Below are 20,019 nucleotides of genomic sequence, written 5' to 3'. Positions count from 1 at the left end.
AATGGCGTGAACCTGGGAGGCAGCGGAGCTTGCAGTGAGCTGAGATCTGGCCACTGCACTCCAGCCCAGGCGGCACAGCGAGACTCCGTCTCAAAAAAAAACAAAACAAAACAAAAAACCACTAGTCATAATCTACTGAAATGACTTTACAACCCACCAAAGGGCCATGGCTGGCCAGGCACAGTGCCTTACAGCTGTAATCCTAGCATATGGGAGGCTGAGGTGGGTGCGTCCTTTAAGCCCAGGAGTTTGACACCAGGCTGGGCAACATAGCAAGACCTGGTCTCTACAAAACATTAGCCAGATATGGTGGCATGCGCCTGTGATCACAGCTACTATGGGCACTGAGGTGGCAGGATCACTTGAGTCCAGGCTTAAGCCCAGTGAGCTATGATGGCACCACTGACTGCACCCCAGCCTGGTGACAGAATTAGACCCTGTCTCAAAAAAAAAAAAAAAGTCATTGCTATAGTAACTTCGGTTCCACAACCTGTATTGTATGGAGCATCTACAGGGAGCAAATCCTTTGGAAGGAGCTTAGTCACAGCCTCCTCTCCTGCACTTTCCAGGCTTTGAGAAGCTTGGCAGGAAGGCGGGAGAGGCCCCACCTTCAGAGGCGCAGCTCCGAGGGCTTGAGAGCTCCCCTGTGAAAGGGATCCCTGCAGGTGGAGTTCTTTGGGAATCAACCTCATGCAAAGCCATTGCAGAGGCTCTTCTTCAGCATCTGTTTACTCTGGGCGCAGGCCAAAGCCCTTATCATCACCTCCCAGGCCCCAGGCAGCCTGCAAACCCAACCCTCCTCTCCTCCTCCCACACTGCTCCTTCCTGTTCCTGTGCCTGGAATTCTTTCCCCCAGATAGCACCAGACTCACTCCCTTGACTTTAAGTCTTCATTTACCTACACCTTCGCAGAGAGGCCTTCCCTGACCACCAGTTTATAGTTGTGAAATATTTTCCCCTCTCCACCCCAGTGAATTCTTCCTTCCTGTATTTTTTTTCTCCTCAGCACTTACAATCATGTCTTACTATATATTTCACTTAACATGTGTCCCCACCACAGAGCAGGACCCATAGTCCTTAGTAGGAGCTCACATATTGGTCTTGGAATTTTTATATGAATGTCCACATCCTGCCATTGCCTGGGTGTTGCTGATGCAGTCTCAGTGATTCTGTTAGCTATTTGAGAGAAACAGTCATCTGTATTTGAATAATATAAGGGAATTAGTAGTTTTGTTTGTAGTTACTATGCTAAAAATAAAATTGAACTTTGATTTATTCCAGAAAGACTTTACCCTCCCACTCTGTCTTCGAAGCTCTGGTCCCCATAGTATAGTAAAAAGCCAGCAGCTATGTGTGGTCTATCCCAGAGCAGTCAAGCTGATGTCTCGGTGCCTTGTAACTTTCCATCCCTAGGGGGCAGCATTAGCACGGAAACCACATATAAAGCTTCGCCTATTCCAATTTGTCACCTAATCCTGGTGGCTCAGGGAAACAACTTTTCTAATCCACAGAAACAAGACTTCAAGATTTCTTTTTTCAAAGCCTGCTTCTGTACATAGAAATGGTAGGTGAGGTGTATATGAAAACCAAAAAATATTTAAGAACAACGTGAAATCTTCCCCAAAGAAGCCGTTTCCTCAGGACTCGGGGATGAGGTGGGGGAGGCTTTGTAATGTTTCCCAGAGCTCTCACTTGGCCACTCCCAGATTTGAATTAATTCATGTTAGAATTTTGTGTGTCCTGGCCGGGTGCGGTGGCTCACTCCTGTAATCCTAGCACTTTGGGAGACCAAGGTGGGCAGATCACCTGAGGTCAGGAGTTCAAGACCAGCCTGGCCAACGTGGTGAAACCCCGTCTCTACTAAAAAATAGAAAAATTAACCAGGTGTGTTGGTAGGTGCCTGTAATCCCAGCTACTCGGGAGGCTGTGGCAGGAATAATTGTTTGAACCTGGGAGGCGGAGGTTGCAGTGAGTCAAGAACGTGCCATTGCACTCCAGCGTGGGCAACAAGAGCAAAACTTCATCTCAAAAAAAAAAAAAAGAATTTTGTGTCCTTTAAGAACTGGACCCAGGCAGTTTGGACTGTCTTGTTGCTGAGAGTGCAGAGGAAAATGCTGGCCAGTGGGAGAAGCGCGCAGCCTACCCTTGGGCAGCAACTGGCCTTCCACAGCCTCTGGGGGTGTTGGGGAGAGCCAGGCTGGGACACAGTCAGACTTACTGCACATTTTCAGTCCTGACCCCTCAACCGGAAGTTCTCTTGGGCACACATTTTCAGGGTTTTCTTTTTGTGAGCTCCTTCTATCCTGATTGAAGAGATACCAGCTTCCACATCTTGAAACTATAGGAGAAAATCAAGAAAGAACATCCTAATTGAAATATATGCAGTACTTTCTCACACCATCTGTAAGCATTTGGTCATTAGCCATTTGGTGATAACTGCTCTTTGTAGTTTAACTCATTAAATTGGGGAAAGACATTAGGGAGCAAAGAAAGGAACGACAGTAACTCATATCTTTAGGGCTCAAGCTGTAATGAATTAACCTGAAAGGGTCGTATATATTAATAATTTCTTTTTCTCGTAAACTACTTGGAATAATTATAAATAAGACCCAATAGGGAGGAAATAATGTTCTTTCAGGGAGGATGTGGATATGCTTTTTTTGCCCATGTAAAGTACAAAAAAGTCCCAGTGGTTGGGTGGGATACATTTATAACTGCATGGAGAAGATGTGCTTTGTCTTGCCAGCCTCCACCTGAGATATTCAGCACCTTGTGTCGCTCAAATCTAGTGCTAGGCCCTAGAAATCCAAAGATACCTGAGACGTACCATGGTTGATTACGAGCCTCTCCAGGTCAGGAATTCTCCTGGCTTCATCTCTATCACATCCCCATGTGGCACAGAATAGGCACTCAAGTGAACTTGTCTTTTGTTTTGGGGTTTTTGTTTTGTTTTGAGGCAGACTCCCACTCTGTTGCCCAGGCTGGAGTACAGTGGCAGGATCTCAACTCACTGCACCTTCTGCCTTCTAGGTTCAAGCAATTCTTCTGCCTCAGTCTCCTGAGTAGCTGGGACTACAGGCGTGCGCCACCACACCCAGCTAATTTTTGTATTTTTAGTAGAGATGGGGTTTCACTCTGTTGGCCAGGCTAGTCTCGATCTCCTGACCTCGTGACCTGCCCGCCTCAGCTTCCCAAAGTGCTGGGATTACAGGCTTGAGCTACTGTGTCCAGCCTTAAGTGAAGTTTTTGTTTTTTTTTTTTTTTTGAGACGGAGTCTCGCTCTGTCACCCAGGCTGGAGTGCAGTGGCGCAATCTCAGCTCACTGCAAGCTCCACCTCCCAGGTTCACGCCGTTCTCCTGCCTCAGCCTCCCAAGTAGCTGGGACTACAGGCGCCCACCACTATGCCTGGCTGATTTTTTTTTGTATTTTTAGTAGAGACGGGGTTTCACCGTGTTAGCCAGGATGGTCTCGATCTCCTGACCTCGTGATCCACCCACCTCGGCCTCCCAGAGTGCTGGGATTACAGGCGTGAGCCACCACGCCTGGCCAAGTGAACTTTTTTTTTAATGGATGAATTGAGCCCTCCATGCCAAGCCTGTCCATAGTGACCAGCAGGACATTATCTTTGCCACAAGGAGCGTCTGGCTTTTGGAAGAGATGTGACATACAAGACTCCATTAAAAGTGTAGTAACAATGCATAAGTCAAGGGCTCTGGGAGCCCAGTGAGCAAATGCCAGCTTTTCCCGGGTCATTTGGGTTTCCCAGAACCACTGGTATTTGAAAGGAGAACTGGTGAGTAGGTGTTACCAGAGGAGAAGGGACATTCTTAGGCAACGTTTTGTGCCGTTGAGGGCTTAGTGAGTGTGTGTGCTGACTCAGGGAGAACTGATTCTCTGAGCTCTCTCTCCTGTCCCAGCTCCGTCTGCTGTCCTGCTTGCATTCCCTCTGCCTGGAACGCTTTTCTACCAGATAGACTTCAGGTTCAGGCAGAAGTGCTAGCTCCACACAGGCCTTCCCTGACAAACCAGTGTCAGATGGCACCCTGCCTGTTAACACTACCTGCCCCTTACCTGGCTTTAGTTTCCTCTGAAGTACTCACCATCTTCCTCAGAGTATAGAGTTATCTGTTTGTGAGTAGACTCTAAAAGGACAGGGGCTTCGTTTTATACCGATCCCACTCTGCCGCACTGATGGAAGGCTCTCAGTGGCACTGGTGAAAGGGGCAAAGGTGGGAACGTGAGACTGTCTTCATTCCTTTCAGTGCAGAAGCTGTCTCTGTTACCTGCATGCTCTGAACAAAACTGACCCAGAGCAGTTTCAGTGATGGTGATAATCTCAAGCAATGCCATTAGCACATCTTAATGCCATGATCCTGGCTACCTTTGAGGAGGTAAGTGGCATGTATTTATAAGTAAGGGTCCAGGGGTTGGTTGAAGGAGTGACTATGGAACACTTCATGGAGCCTGTCTCTGTTTAGGCAGTAATGGAAATCTAAAAATGGACTTCCTTTTGCTATGCCGCCAGACATACAACTGGCCAAAGGTGGCAGGAACAGCTACTTCCTCACACGTGTCCAGTCTGAGATCACCCTGTGATTAGCAGGTTCTTACCATTACCAGTAAGAAAGGGTATCCTCAGATCTGATTCCATCCCATCCTGCCTCTTACTGAGCGTTCCCAGCTCTCCAGGAAGCCCAGGCAAGCAGGCATCCTGCACAGCTGCAGCTGCACGGCCATGCCTTTGATGCCCTGACGCTCACACCCAGCTTTGCTGATTGTTCCTCTCTGGTCTCCTCACACAAGATGCCATTGTAACCTCGGTTTGTCTCATGAGCCACATGCCCTTGAGTTGTCCAGTAAATAGTGACCTGCTCTTGGTAGCACATACCATGTCAGCACGCAGTGGAACTAAGAGTAGAAAGAGCAAGTAGATTTGGGATCAGACAGACTCATGTCCAAAGCTCTGTGACCTCGACCAAGTTAATTGGATCCTCTGAGCCTTCTTTTTCTCTTACCTTTTTCGTTTTTGTTTTTGTTTTTGTTTGAGCAGAGTCTCACTGCGTTGTCCAGGCTGGAGTACAGTGGCACAATTCAGCTCATTGCAACCTCTCTTCCCAGGCTCGAATGATTCTCATGCCTCAGCCTCCCAAGTAGCTGGGATTATAGACATGCACTGCCATGCCTGGCTGATTTTTGTGTTTTTTGTAGAGATGGGATTTCACCATGTTGGCCAGGCTGGTCACAAACTCCTGACCTCAAGTGATCCATCTGCCTTGGCCTCCCAAAGTGCTGGGATTACAAGTGTGAGCCACCACACCCGGCCGTATTTACTTTTTTAAAAATGGGAATAATGCTCCAGTACTTCCCTGTAGAGTTGCTGTGAAGATTGAGATGTATATGCAAAGCACCCTGTGTGAAGATGTGTAAGTTTTCAGTCCTAGCAGGTTTCATTTCTTTCTTTAACAAAAAATCTAGGCCTACAAGCTGGGTGCACACCTTTAAGTTCAGGCTACTGAGAAGACTGCCACAAGCTATGCTGGCACCACTGACTGGGCAATACAGGGAGACCCCATCCCTTCAATAAACAGCCCACAGGGGCCAGGCACAGTGGTTCATGCCTGTAATCCCAGCACTTTGGGAGGCTGAGGTGGACAGATCACCTGAGGCCAGGAATTCAAGACCAGTCTAGCCAATGTGGCGAAACCCTGTCTTTACTAAAAATATAAAAATTAGCTGGGCATGGTGGTGCATACCTGTAATTCCAGCTACTTGGGAGACTGAGGCATGAGAATCTGGAACCCTGGAGGCAGAGGTTGCAGTGAGTCGGAATCACACCACTGCACTCCAGCCTAGGTGACAAAGTGAGATGCTGTCTTAAAAAAAAAAAAAAACCTAAGCCTTCAGAAACATTAGTCTAGTACTGTGAAAAGCAGGAGTTTTAGACCTTTGTTAAAGATGTTCTCCAGGCCAGGCATGGTAGCTCACATCTGTAATCCCAGCACTTTGGGAGGCTGAGTCTTGCAGATTGCTTGACTCCAGAAGTTTGAGACCAGCCTGGGCAACATGGCAGGACCCCGTCTCTAGAAAAAATTAGCCAGGCATGGTGGTGCACACCTGTGGTCCCAGCTACTTGGGAGGCTGAGGTGGGAGGATGACTTGAGCCAGGGAGGTTGTGACTGCAGTGAGCCAAGATTGTGCCACTGCACTCCAGCCTGGGTGACACAGTGAGACCCTGTCTCAATCAATCATTAAAATTAAAACAGTACCTCATGCCTGTAATCCCAGCACTTTGGAAGGCCGAGGTGGGTGGATCATGAGGTCAAGAGATTGAGACCATCCTGGCCAACATTGTGAAACCCCATCTCTACTAAAAATAGAAAAATTAGCTGGATGTGGTGGCAGGCGCCTATATTCCCAGCTACTTGGGAGACTGAGGCAGGAGAATCACTTGAACCCAGGAGGCAGAGGTTGCAGTGAACCCAGATTGCACCACTGCACTCCAGCCTGGTGACAAAGCGAGACGCCATCTCAAAAAAAAAAAAAAAAAATTAAAACAGGGCGGGCTCTGTGGCAACACTTTGGGAGGCCATGATGGGCAAATCGCTTGAGCCCAGAAGTTTGAGACCAGCCTGGGAAACATAGCAACACCTGTCTGTACAAATAAAATAACAAAATTTAGCTGTAGTGCCACATGATCGTAGTCCCCGCTACTCAGAAGGTAGAGGCAAGAGAACTGCTTGCACCCAGGTCAAGGTTATAGCAAGCCGTAATAGCACCACTGTGCACCAGCCTGGGCAACAGAACAAGACCTTGTCTCTAAAAAATAATTAATTAAAATATTAAGAATAATAGTAGGCCGGGTGCGGTGACTCAAGCCTGTAATCCCAGCACTTTGGGAGGCCGAGACAGGCGGATCACGAGGTCAGGAGATCGAGACCATCCTGGCTAACACGGTGAAACCCCGTCTCTACTAAAAAAATACAAAAAAACTAGCCGGGCAAGGTGGCAGGTGCCTGTAGTCCCAGCTACTTGGGAGGCTGAGGCAGGAGAATGGCGTGAAGCCGGGAGGCGGAGCTTGCAGTGAGCTGAGATCTGGCCACTGCACTCCAACCTGGGCGACAGAGCAAGACTCCGTCTCAAAAAAAAAAAAAAAAAAGAATAATAGTAATAAAGTCCCTTTCTGAAGCCATATCAGGAAATGTGGTTCTCTTATTCTTAACAAAAAAATATAGGTGTGCTGCTGTTGCCCCGTTGCAGGTCAGCCTTACCTGCCCCTGCCAGGCTTGGTGTTGGCACATCTTGGTTCAGGAAGTAAGCTGTGCCCTTATTTATGGAGGACTATTGAGGAAATCTAACCAAGATTCAAATCCAGAATCTGAGCCTGTTCCCCTCGAAGTTATTTACTTGACCTTAGTTTAGAAAGGAGGTGCTGCAAGGTCCTACAACCCCAGCAAACTATCCCTTTAACAATAGCAGCCAGAAGAATCTTTTGAAATGTCAACCAGATGGTTGCATTTCCCACCTTATCAGCCTGGCTTTCCAAACTCCTCCCTACAGCCTCAGTCCTACTGGGTGACCATGGTCCATTCTCAGCTCTCCCCCACTGGGCTCCAGCCATACTGACTTTCTCAGCATGAGACAGACCGTCTCCTGCCCTGAAGGCTTCACCCTTGCTCTTCCCTCTGTACCCATACATAGCTGACTCCTCCTTTAAGACTCGGCTTAAATGTCACGTCCTCTAATGGGCTCTCCTGGCCCCCAGTCTCTGGTAATATCTGTGTTTTTCAGTAAAACATAAGCGTCATGAAGATAGAAACTGAGCCTAACTTGTTTGTTGCTGTATCTCCAGTGTCTCATACAAATGACAGAAATTCAGCAAATATTGGAAGAGCACATAAGTGAGTGAATAAGTAAGCTGGTCTGGAACTAAACTCGCCTCTGCCTCCCACCCTTTCTCAGATCTTATTCTGCACCACTTGATCTAAGTTTGTGTTTCCACCAATCTCACTAGTGTCCCACATCAGAAACCTAGAAGTCTTTCTAGGCTTCTTTCTCACCCTCATCTCTTTCATAGACTCTTCCAGTTGCTTCTCAACCATCTTTCTGTCTTTGGTCTCAAGCTCATTAATTAATGGAAGTATTCTGACACATTGCTGCACTATCCTAGGTCTCCTCCATGGCCTTTCAATATTGAGAGCGGCAGATGCACAATTTTATTGCTCCCCATATCAGAAAAATTGTGCAGAGGACACCCTCAGCCTATGTGTTTATTTGTAGGTTACATGTGTGCTACTGTTGTAACATAACATTGCAAAACATGCACAGATACAGAAAACTTAAAAGGATGTAATGAGGCCGGGCACGGTGGCTCACGCCTATAATCCCAGCACTTTGGGAGGCCAAGGCAGGCGGATCACGAGGTCAGGAGATCGAGACCATCCTGGCTAACACGGTGAAACCCCGTCTTTGCTAAATATACAAAATATTAGCGGAGCAAGGTGGCGGGCGCCTGTAGTCCTAGCTACTCGGGAGGCTGAGGCAGGAGAATGGTGTGAACCCGGGAGGCGGAGCTTGCAGTGAGCCAAGGTGGTGCCACTGCACTCCAGTCTGGGCAACAGAGCAAGACTCTGTCTCAAAAAAAAAAAGGGGAGGGTGTAATGAAATGAATCATACTTTAAAATATACTGCTTTATTCAAGTGAGTTTTAAAAAAAAATTTTTTTTTTTAGGCAGTCTCTGTCACCCAGACTGAACTGCAATAGCGTGATCATAGCTCACTGCAGCTTCCACCTCCCAGGCTCAAGAAATCCTCCCACCTCAGCCTCCCAAGTAGCTGAGACTACAGGCACATACCACCACACCCAGCTATATTTTTGTATTTTTTTGTAGAGGTGGGGTCTCACTGTGTTGCCCAGGCTGCTCTCAAATTCCTGGACTTAAGTGATCTGCCCACATCGGCTTCCCAGAGTGCTGAGACTACAAGCATGAGCCACTGTGCCCGGCCCAAAATAATTTTATTTAATGAGATGAAAATTTTTTGTGCTTATTAAAGTAGGAATCTATCAAACTATGTTTCATTGCTGAAATGTTTGGTTTGAGCATCTGGTTCTGAGGTTCAGATACTTGGCTTTAATGGCTTTCATTGCTGGAAAAGCGTTTCACTAAGATGTAGATCCCAGTAGGAGAAACACTTTATTGGTCACATGGAGGTTCTGATTACTCATGGCATTTACTGTAGTCAATCCCATGAAGATGTCAGCTCCTCAAAGAATCCTTGTCTGACTCACCTCTTTCTCCTCCACATGCATATGCACGCTCCCCCGCCGTGTGTGCGTGCACGTCACACTGAACTTCCATTATGCTGTACTTCATTTGCCCCAATATGTAACTCTGTTGGTAGAATGCACTCCTTGAAGGCAAGGACCAAGCCTTATTCGGCTCATATGTGCATTCTTGACTTAGGAAAACTAGAGGTTCTTGGATTCCCTTAGTGAAAAGAAAGAAAGTCCACTGAATCTACCTGAGCTTTGATTTTGTTGAACTTCATTGATTCTCAGGGGTTCCAGCATAAACCCCTGACATTTAAGGGATTCCGTCTTAAAATCAGTGTCTTTCTGGACCTTCTGTATGTCGTTTGGGTCTATGGGTGGGGAGGACCAGAATCTTTGACAACTGGAAGACACAGACGGCCTGGAAGCCCACGGTCCTGTGGTCCCTCGCTGAGCGTTTGCAAATAGTCAAGTCTCTTACCTCAAGAGTGCTGGGAATTTATAGTCTGACCATTGTTGTTTTGTTTTGGTTTGTTTTTTTGAGACAGAATGTCACTCTTGTTGCCCAGGCTGGAGTGCAATGGCGCAATCTCAGCTCACCGCAATCACTGCCTCCTGGGTTCAAGCTGTTCTGCCTCAGCCTCTTGAGTAGCTGGGATTACAGGTATGCGCCACCATGCCTGGCTAATTTTGTATTTTTAGTAGAGATGGGGTTTCCCTTGTTGGTCAGGCTGGTCTTGAACTCCCAACCTCAGGTGATCCACCTGCCTCGGCCTCCCAAAGTGCTGGGATTACAGGTGTGAGCCACCACGCCCAGCCCAGTCTCACCATTTTTTGAGGTGACAGAACAGAGGGCTGAAATTTCTGAAGCTACTTCTGGATTGACCACAGCCTAATGCCCTGTGGCATGTCAGTGACTTCTCTCCCCTAGAGAGTTAGTTGACAGGTTTCACTGGAGGAACAATTTTAAAAGTAAGGGAGCAGTTTGTACTGTATTCTGCTTCTGAGACAAGGCTGGATGGAAGTCAGCAACTGAAATCTAGCGCGCACAGGGATGGACACTTTCCAGGTGGCTTTGCAAGGAAGGCAAGGAAACAAACACAGAACCCGGTGACTGGCTTGTGGGCTCAGATTTTCTTTTGGATTCTTTACCAACAGACCCAAAGGTCTCAAGATTATTATCACTTGCTGGGCTTGGAGGAGGTGATGGCCGGATACATTTATCTACTGGTTCTTGAGAAAACTGTGTTTATGTGAAGAAATTTCAGCTCCCTGATAAGGTCATCTGGAATTGAATTTAATCTTCCGCTTTATTCATTAATCATTATCCAGGCAGCAGAAAATGAATAAAGGAAGACTGAAGTGTTTATGTTGTAAAGTGAAGACCTCATGAACAGTCAAAACACCTTAATGTATTTTGAAGACAAAAGGGCATCATAAACTTAAACAGCAACCTCCCTGATGACATGAAGAACGTGGCCTGGCGGCTGTTTGTTAACAAACTACCCAACATGCATGCTTCTTCCCCACTGAGAGGGCAGGAGCTGCCTGCCTGCTTGTTGTATTTGGGATGATGGTAAACTCCGTGGTTTCCCCCATTCAGAAAGGCACAAGGTGATAGAAAGTGGGGCCCCGCTCAATGGCCACGATACACTGTTCTTCTTGTTTTGAGGTTACTTGTCAAAGTACTTTGCCTTCCAAAATGGTCCTTTGGGGCTTTCTTGTAAACCACAGATTGAAGAATGTGATTATCATGTTAAACATGCAAGAGGCTGGACTCAGTGGCTCACGCCTGTAATCTCAGCACTTTGTTTGTTTGTGACTGAATCTTGCTCTGTCACCCAGGCTGGAGTGTAGTGGCATGATCTCGGCTCACTGCAACCTCCACCTCCTGGGTTCAAGCAATTCTCCTGTCTCAGCTTCCGGAGTAGCTGGGATTACAGACGCCCGCCACCATGCCCAGTTAATTTTCGTATTTTTAGTAGAGACAAGGTTTCACCATGTTGCCCAGGCTGGTCTTGAACTCCTGACCTCAGGTAATCCGCCCTCCTCGGCTTTCCAAAGTGCTGGGATTACAGGCATGAGCACTGGTAGTCCCAGCTACCCAGGAGGCTGAGGTGGGAGATCGCTTGAGCCCAGGACATGGAGGTTGCAGTGAGCCGAGATCTCACTCCAACCTGGGTGACAGAGTGCGACCCTGACTCAAAAAAAAATAAAGAAAAGAAAAAAACGTTCAAGAGCATTTCTTCCTAATATGCGTAAGCATTTGTTGAGTTTAGGAGCAAAGCCTATCTGTGCCTGAGAGGAGGGAACTACAATTTAGTAAAATTTATACTTTTTAGAAGAGAGAATACATTTTAAAGACACTTCACAGAGAGAGCTCCAAGTGTTAAACTCTGCAGCCTGCTGTTTGCTTGCCTTATTTTAATTGTAGGTTTCGTATCTAGCTACGTAGTCTTGTCTTTTTTTTTTTTTTTTTTTTGAGACAGAGTCTTGCTCTGTTGCCCAAGCTGGAGTGCAGTGGTGCGATCTCTGCTCACTGCAACCTCTGCCTCCCTGCGTCAAGGAATTCTCCTGCCTCAGCCTCACAGGGATTGCCTCAGCTGGGATTACAGGCATGTGCCACCACGCCCGGCTAATTTTTGTATCTGTAGTTTCACCTGTTGGCCAGGCCGGTTTCGCACTTCTGACCTCAGGTGATCCCTCCACCTCGGCCTCCCAAAGTGCTACATAGTCTTTTCCAAAAACGTGTCAGCTGTGTTCTCCCGGGGCCCTTGGGCCTTTCAGTAAGAAGCGCCCTGGCTGAAAACCCAGACGTTTACCTACAGAAGAAGCACTGTGATGTAGAGGGTGAGCAGGGCAGAGGGCCTCACAGTGGCCCTCACACTCACCTGCCTCCAGCTTGGCCAGGCCATTTTGCCCTCGTGGGCCTGTGCCTCACCTCAAAAATGGGGTTTCTTCCCTTATGAAGAAGACCCATGAATTAATAACAGAATTGCCAGGAATGCTAAAAACTATCTAAATGCCATGTATTGTTTTCAAGCTGTTACTCCTGGAAGGGGCTGGGTTGGCATTGTTTTAGAGGTTAGGAGCCAAACATCAGCTCATCTATTCTCCAGCTGTTGTTTATCCTCCAGCTTCCTGCAATAGTCAGGCACAGGGTCTTAGAAAAATGGGTTTGTGCTGCTGTATGTTTTGGTGGGCAATAGTTAGGCACACTAATATGTATCACCTTTGTTTACTGAATGGGATGCAGGTGGGGGACCAGAGCACATCCACGTCCCTCGGAAACGGTGGCGTTTAAATGTAGTATGTCCCTTCAGTTCCTCTCTGCCCAGCCCATTGATTGAGCCTTTTTTTTTTTTTTTTTGAGACGGAGTCTGGCTTCGATGCCCAGGCTAAAGTGCAGTGGTGTGATCTCTGCCCACTGCAACTTCCACCTCCCAGGTTCAAGTGATTCTCCTGCCTCAGCCTCCCAAGTAGCTGGGATTACAGTCACCAGCCACCACGCCTGGCTAATTTTTGTATTTTTAGTAGAGATGGGGTTTCGCCATGTTGGCTAGGCTGGTCTTAAACTTCTCACCTCAAATGATTTGCCTGCCTTGCCTTCCCAAAGTGTGGGATTATAGGCGTGAGCCACTGTGCCCAGCCTGATTGAGCCTTTTTATGACATCCCACCAAAAGGATCAGGTTCTCAACTCCCTCAGCAGTCTGTTCCATTTGTCTCCCTTTTTAAATTCTTTTTATTAGATAGTACACGTATAGTATACAATTCAGAATGTACAAAAGGGCCAGGCACGGCGGCTCATCTCCACACCTGCCAGTCGTACTTCCTTCCTTGCTCTCAAGTCAGTCCCCTTGTCTTCCTGTCCTTGCCCACCACCCTGGTCTGGGCATTGGTGGCCTCTTTCCCAAGTGGCTTTACTAGCTCCTGTCTTTTGCATGTTCACTCTTTCCTCCCTCCAGTGTTTTCCACCCAGAATGATTTTTTTAAAAAGACATACCTGATTCTGTTACTTCCAAAATTGGGACCTTTTGGCAGCTTCCTAGTGCTCATAGGATAAAGAACAAACTGCTTCTCATGCCCTTCAAGGCCTTGCCTGGTCAGGTGCTTGCAGGCCTCCAGGGCCGTTCTCACTGTCTGCAGTCCAGCCATAGGAACTGAACATGCCCGGCTTTGCCTGCCAGAGTCTTCTCTTGCTGTCCATTGTCTGGAGTGTTGATCTCGTTTCGCTGCCCCATCTAATTGTTGTTAAGTCGTCTTTTGGATCTCAGGCTTCACTTCCTCAGGCCTTCACTGGCTCCCCAGACTAGGTCAGGTCCCTACTTAAAACTGACAACACTGTCACTATAACTTATTAGTGTTATAATTTCCACTTAACGCCTGTGATCATTGGATTAACATTTCTTTAAATTATTCTTACTGATGTGGGATAGTTTCTGGACATATGAAAGCATTTTATAAACTATGAAGGATCCTAGAATAAAGGTGGTGATTATTTAGCATGCATGTTTATATATGAAGTGAAACTTTTTTTATTTTTTTGAGACGGAGTCTCACTCTTTTGCCCAGGCTGGAGTGCAGTGGTGCTATCTCGGCTCACTGCAAGCTCCGTCTCCCGGGTTCACACCGTTCTCCTGCCTCAGCCTCCCAAGTAGCTGGGACTATAGGTGCCCGCCACCAAGCCCGGCTAATTTTTTTTTTTTTTTTTAATAGCAGAAATGGGGTTTCAGTTAGCCAGGATGGTCTCGATCTCCTGACCTCGTGATCTGCCCACTTCGGACTCCCAAAGTGCTGGGATTACAGGCATGAGCCACCGTGCCCAGTCTGAAGTGAAACTTTTAAGTGTGACATCCATCCTGATGAGCGATGGGCAGCAGAGGAAAGTCTCCCTTAGGAGCCCCTGATGAACTGAAGTAGGCCATTCTTCAATCCAGTAGAAGCGCGTTTTGGATGCCAGCATGTGGGCACAGGGATTTTGAAGAGATTAACAAGATCCAGACAGGCCCTTCCAAGCAGCTCGTGCTACTGTGTTTTAAAAACCCACGATTGCCCAAGATCTGTCTCCTTTGGTTTTTTCACATGGTCCAGAGCATTTTAGAAAGCCTTATGCAAATTAGGTGATGGGAGCAACACTTCCTTTTGATCTAGGGAGAGAAATTTTTCCTTGTGCATCCTTCTAATGATTCTTACCACTCCTCTCTCCTTCCCCAACTCTTTCTCTTTTTTTAAGGGACAGGGTCTCACTGTGTTGCCCAGGCTGGTCTCAAACTGCTGACCTGCCACAGCCTCCCTAAGTGCTGGTACTACAGACGTGAGTCACCTGGCCCTGCCACCTCTCACCTCTTCTATTAAAAGATGTCTTTAGAAGTATCCCCCCTGAAAAGGAGAGGCATCCTGAGATAATTCAAGCCAAGTAAAGCTTATTTCATATCCCTTTTGTTGAACAGGAACTTCTGTGGTGTCCACTCACCAGGAGTTGTCTTTGTGTCTGTCCTTTATCCCCAGGAAACCTGTAGGAAGTGTCAGGGACTCTGGAAAGAACATAATGGCCTCACCTGTGAAGAGCTGGCTGAAAAAGATGACATCAAGTACCGTACCTCTATGTGAGTAACAGAATTCAGAGGGGCTATGGGCTGATTCTCAACTTCCCCATTAACCTGCTTTTTGGCAGAGAGGGCGCACTATTGTGGGAAGAACACGTTTGCTTGAGCCACCCAAGTCTGGAGTGATCTCGGGGAAGTGACCTAACCCCTGAGCCTCTGCTTTCTCATCTCTGCAGCCTCATGGAGTTATTTCAGTAGACAAATTAACATATAAATGCCTGGCACATGTGAATTCAATAAACGATGGTCTCCCCCCCCCCCTTTTCCTTATTTTCTAAATAAGCAAGTAGCGTGTTTTAATTAGCTCAGACTGCACTGATGTTGCTTATGTCTGTGTTACAGGATACTGTTGGTCTGAGACCTAAGTAGAATTGCCCACCTCAAGAATACAAAATGATACACCTGTGATAATAACGACCATTACTTTTATAGTCCTCTCTACATGACTGAGCACGTTACAGATACTCACTTATTAAAATGCAGGCTGGTGCTGTGGCTCACGCCTGTAATCCCAGCACTTTGGGAGGCCAAGCCTGGTGGATCACAAGGTCAGGAGATCGAGACCATCCTGGCTAACATGGTGAAACCCCATCTCTACTAAAAGTACAAAAATTAGCTGGGTGGTGGCACTTGCCTGTAATCCCAGCTACTCGGAAGGCTGAGGCAGGAGAATTACTTGAACCCAGGAGGCGGAGGTTGCAGTGAGCCAAGATTGTGCTACTGCACTCCAGCCTGGCAACAGAGACTCTGTCTCCAAAAAAAAAAAAAAAAAGTAATGACTAAAGTACTACTGAAATCTCTCTCTCTCTCTCATAACAATCTAGACTTGCCACGCAGCTGAGGGTGCATATCTGTCTCCTGATGTTATTCAGAGATTGTCTCATAGCCAGACGTGGTAGCTCAGGCCTGTAATCCTGGCATTTTGGGAGGCCAAGGCAGGCGGATCGCTTGAGCTCACGAATTTGAGACCAGCCTGGGCAACATGGCAAAACCTCATCTCTACAAAAAATAAAAAAGTAAAATTACCCAGAAGTGGTAGGTGTGCACTTGTAGTCCCAGCTACTCAGGAAGCTGAGGCAAGAGAATTGCTTAAACCAGGGAGGCAGAGGTTGCAGTGAGCCAAGATCGCACCTCTGCACTCCAGCCTGGGCGACAAAGGGAAACTTTGTCTCAAAAAAGAAAAAAAGAAAGAGATTGTCTAACTGCTTTACCCTTCCCTGAGGGTGGTGTTCTCATCTGCATGATTATAACTAGATTGTGGCCACGTTTACACTCAAACCTAAAGAAAGTGAGAAATAGATAAGTTGCCAAGTAGGCAGCTTTTCTTGATGTTGGGAGTGATACAGTAATTATATACATATATCTTACTTCGGCTCGTACCACAGTGGTCTAGATTGTCACATGGACAAAGCAAGCACCATATGTATCCTGTAGTTGGGTGACTTTATGTCCAGTTAAATATAATGGATATGGAAGGAGTTTGGTACTCAGAAAATGAAGTGGGCAATGGCAATTTGGGCAGTTTCCCAAGTATGCAGCACAGGTGGGTACCATTATCCTTCTCTTACAGATGAGGCATCTGAGCCCATGTGATTTGCCCTTGGTTGTACGGTTAAGGACCTTGAGATGGGGAGGTTACCTGGATTATCCGAGTAGACCCAGGCTAATTACAAATCCTTAAAAGCAGAGAGCCCTTAGTATGGGATGAAGAGTCAGACAAGCGTAAGAAGGACTTGACTGCCCCCCGTTGCTGGCTTTGAAGATAGATGAAGGTGGCCATGAGCCAAGGATTGAGGCTGCCTGTAGAAGTTAGGAACAACCCTCAGCTGACAGCCACCAACCCTGTAGGACCCTGGTCCTACCATCTCAACTGAATTCTGCAAACAACCCAAATGAGCAGCAAAGATCCTCTCTCCTCAGGCCTCCAGGAAGGAATGCAGCCCTGTGGTCAGGCATCTGAACTACTCCAGGACTCAGTAGCAGGCTGTGAGATGTTTCTTGGAAGGAGAATCACTTACAACGCACAGCCTTCATTCTGATTGTCCTGTTCGTTCCTGTCACTGGGTTCCACTCAGCATATTGGTCTGCCACACATAGCCCATCACTGGGTCCTATTTAAACCTGGCAGCCTTTTAGATCAACAGTAAGTTGGGCCGGGCGCGGTGGCTCAAGCCTGTAATCCCAGCACTTTGGGAGGCCGAGACGGGCGGATCACGAGGTCAGGAGATCGAGACCATCCTGGCTAACACGGTGAAACCCTGTCTCTACTAAAATACAAAAAATTAGCCGGGCGTGTTGGCGGGCGCCTGTAGTCCCAGCTACTCGGGAGGCTGAGGCAGGAGAATGGTGTGAACCCGGGAGGCAGAGCTTGCAGTGAGCTGAGATCAGGCCACTGCACTCCAGCCTGGGCGACAGAGCGAGACTCCGTCTCAAAAAAAAAAAAAAAAAAAAAACAGTAAGTGGATAAGAGCAGAACATCCAAATGTGATATATGTTGATTCCAAAAATCAAAAACAGCCTCCCAAATGTTGGGCTTCTTCCTTAGTGATAGAGGATGCTTCTATCATGAGTCTAGCTTTGGAAGGGATATCATGATACACATGCCTGACTTCATAGGGATTACACATTCCTACATTCAAGGGATCTCTTTCTCACCTTCTGGCATTCATGTAGCATATTAATACATCCTACCATACTTGCTACTCCTGTTCACCAGGTTCTATCTGCATGTGTCGTTCAAGTGGTAGAACAGTGTGTTATCCTATTGGACGACAGATAATCAGGGTCCTCACTGGCTGCTGGTGTTCTCTGATTATTGAACAGACAGGAAAAGCATTTTCCAAATCAGTCGCGGCATACCAGTTGCCAGGGGCTGTTTGTTTGTTCTGGTGAGAAACGACATCTGGAACAGCAGCCACATCTAGTCGCCATCTTTTGAGGCTTAGAGTAGTAATACACTGTCCTCCAAGAGCCATTCTTCTGTGCAAGCCAAATGAGAAGTAAAAAGAGACGTGAGAGAATCATCGCCTCTGCATCTTACAAGTCTTTGATGGTGGTGCCAGTCTTGAAGATGCCCAAAGGAGTCTGGTGGTGTGTTTTCTTTAGAGAGAGGGTGCTCCAGGGGCTTCAGCTTGCTTTATCATACAGCCCCACTGGGACCAAAGAGCCACAGAGTCCTGCCAAATGTCAAAACTTTTTTTTCCCCCATTGAGACAGAGTCTTATTCTGTAATCCAGGCTGGAATGCATTGGCACAATCACAGCTCACCTCAGCCTTGACCCCCCAAGCTTGAGTGATCCTCCCTCCCTCTCCTTCTTTCTTTTCTTCTTTTTTTTTTAGACGGAGTCTCCCTCTGTCTCCCTCCCTAGGCCTGTCAACTAGGTTGGAGTGCCTTGGCTCACTGCAACCTCCGCCTCCCGGGTTCAAGCGATTCTTCTGCCTCAGCCTCCAGAGTAGCTGGGATTACAGGCACCTGCCACCACGCCCAGCTGATTTTGAATTTTTAGTAGAGACAGGGTTTTACCTTGTTGGCCATGGTTGGCCAGGCTGGTCTCAATTCCTGACCTCAAGTGATCCCACCACCTCAGTCTCCCAAAGTGCTGGGATTACAGGTGTGAGCCACTGCGCCCGCCCGGCAGTCCCTTTCTTGTTTTTAAACTGCTATAGTACTTTCAGGCAAATCCATATCCCTGGCAGCATGTCATTTCTCCCACAAAAACTTTTTCTTCTATAGCGCTTACCTTTATGACCACTAACAATACTAAAATTAAAATTTTAAGTCTTTGATATCTCATACTAACTTCACAGTTCTGCTAATTATCTCAAATTAGCTTTACATGTGTACTGCAGTTAGTTCAGGTTAGGATCAAACGAGATTCATTGCATTTGATAATTATTTCTCTTAAGTCTCTTATAATGAGGATACTCTCTCTTCCCGACACACTGTGTTATGCCATTCACTTACTGAAAAAAGTAAGGATAATTGGCCTGTAGAATGTCTTCTAGAGTTGGCTGGTTTCCCATGGTATTATTTAACTTGTTCTTCTGTCCCCTGCGTTTTCTTTCTTTTTTTTTTTTTTTTTTTCTTTTTTCTTTTTGAGATGGAGTCTTGCTCTGTCACCCAGACTGTAGTGCAGTGGCGCTATCTCGGCTCACTGCAAGCTCCACCTTCCACCTCCCGGGTTCATGCCTCAGCCTCCCAAGTAGCTGGGACTACAGATGTGTGCCATGTGTGCCACCACACCCGACTAATTTTTTGCATTTTTAGTAGAGATGGGGGTTTCACCATGGTAGCCAGGATGGTCTCGATCTTCAGACCTCATGATCTACCCTCCTCTGCCTCCCAAAGTGCTGGGATTACAGACGTGAGCCACCACGCCTGGCCCCGCTTTTTATTTTTATTTTATTTTATTTCTCCAGGCTGGAGTGCAGTGGCAGTGGTGAGATCTCAGCTCACTGCAACCTCCGCCTCTGGCCTCAAGCGATTCTCATGCCTCAGCCTCCCGAGTAGCTGGGATTATAAGCATGTACCACCATGCCTGGCTAATTTACAAAAATAACTTTTAAAAGTCACTAAACAATCACAAACCTTACAAAAAGCAACCTGATTTCTTGGCTCTTCTCATAGTATAATATTCAGAATATCCAGTTTTCAACAATAATTTATAAAGCAAACAGGAAAGTATGGCCCATTCACAGGGAAAAAAGTAGTTGATAGAAACCATCCCTGAGGACACATTGGGCGTACTAGACAAATGCTTTGAATCAACTGTCTTAGATATGCTCAGAAAGCCAGGTGAAATCATGAGCAAAGAACAAAAGGAAACCAGGAGCACAGTGTATGAACAAGTAGAGATTATAGATAGAAATTAAGAAACCGGCCAGGCGCAGTGGCTCACGCCTGTAATCCCAGCACTTTGGGAGGCCGAGATGGGCGGATCACTTGAGGTCAGGAGTTCAAGACCAACCTGGCCAACATGGTGAAACCCATCTCTACTGAAAACACAAAAATTAGCTGGGTGAGGTGGTGGATGCCTGTAGTCCCAGCTACTTGGGAGGCTGAGGCAGGAGAATCGTTTGAACCCGGGAGGTGGAGGTTGCAGTGAGCTGAGATTGCGCCACTGCACACCAGCCTGGCAACAGA

The 20,019-nt window shown here is 47.0% G+C and overlaps 1 protein-coding gene across 1 annotated transcript in view; it reads left to right on the top strand.

Moving 5' to 3' along the window:
• Positions 1 to 20,019, top strand: part of RNF216 (ring finger protein 216) — a 135,736-nt gene that overhangs the window by 85,244 nt on the left and 30,473 nt on the right. The window contains exon 12 of the mRNA XM_026448777.1: positions 14,779 to 14,876. Coding sequence (XP_026304562.1) covers positions 14,779 to 14,876 — 98 coding nt within the window. The remainder of the gene's footprint in view (positions 1 to 14,778; positions 14,877 to 20,019) is intronic.

This window comes from Piliocolobus tephrosceles, chromosome 8 (genome assembly GCF_002776525.5).
Source record: "Piliocolobus tephrosceles isolate RC106 chromosome 8, ASM277652v3, whole genome shotgun sequence".
NCBI lineage: Eukaryota > Metazoa > Chordata > Mammalia > Primates > Cercopithecidae > Piliocolobus > Piliocolobus tephrosceles.
Note: the sequence above shows the minus strand (reverse complement) of the source record. Positions and strands in the feature narration are given on the sequence as shown.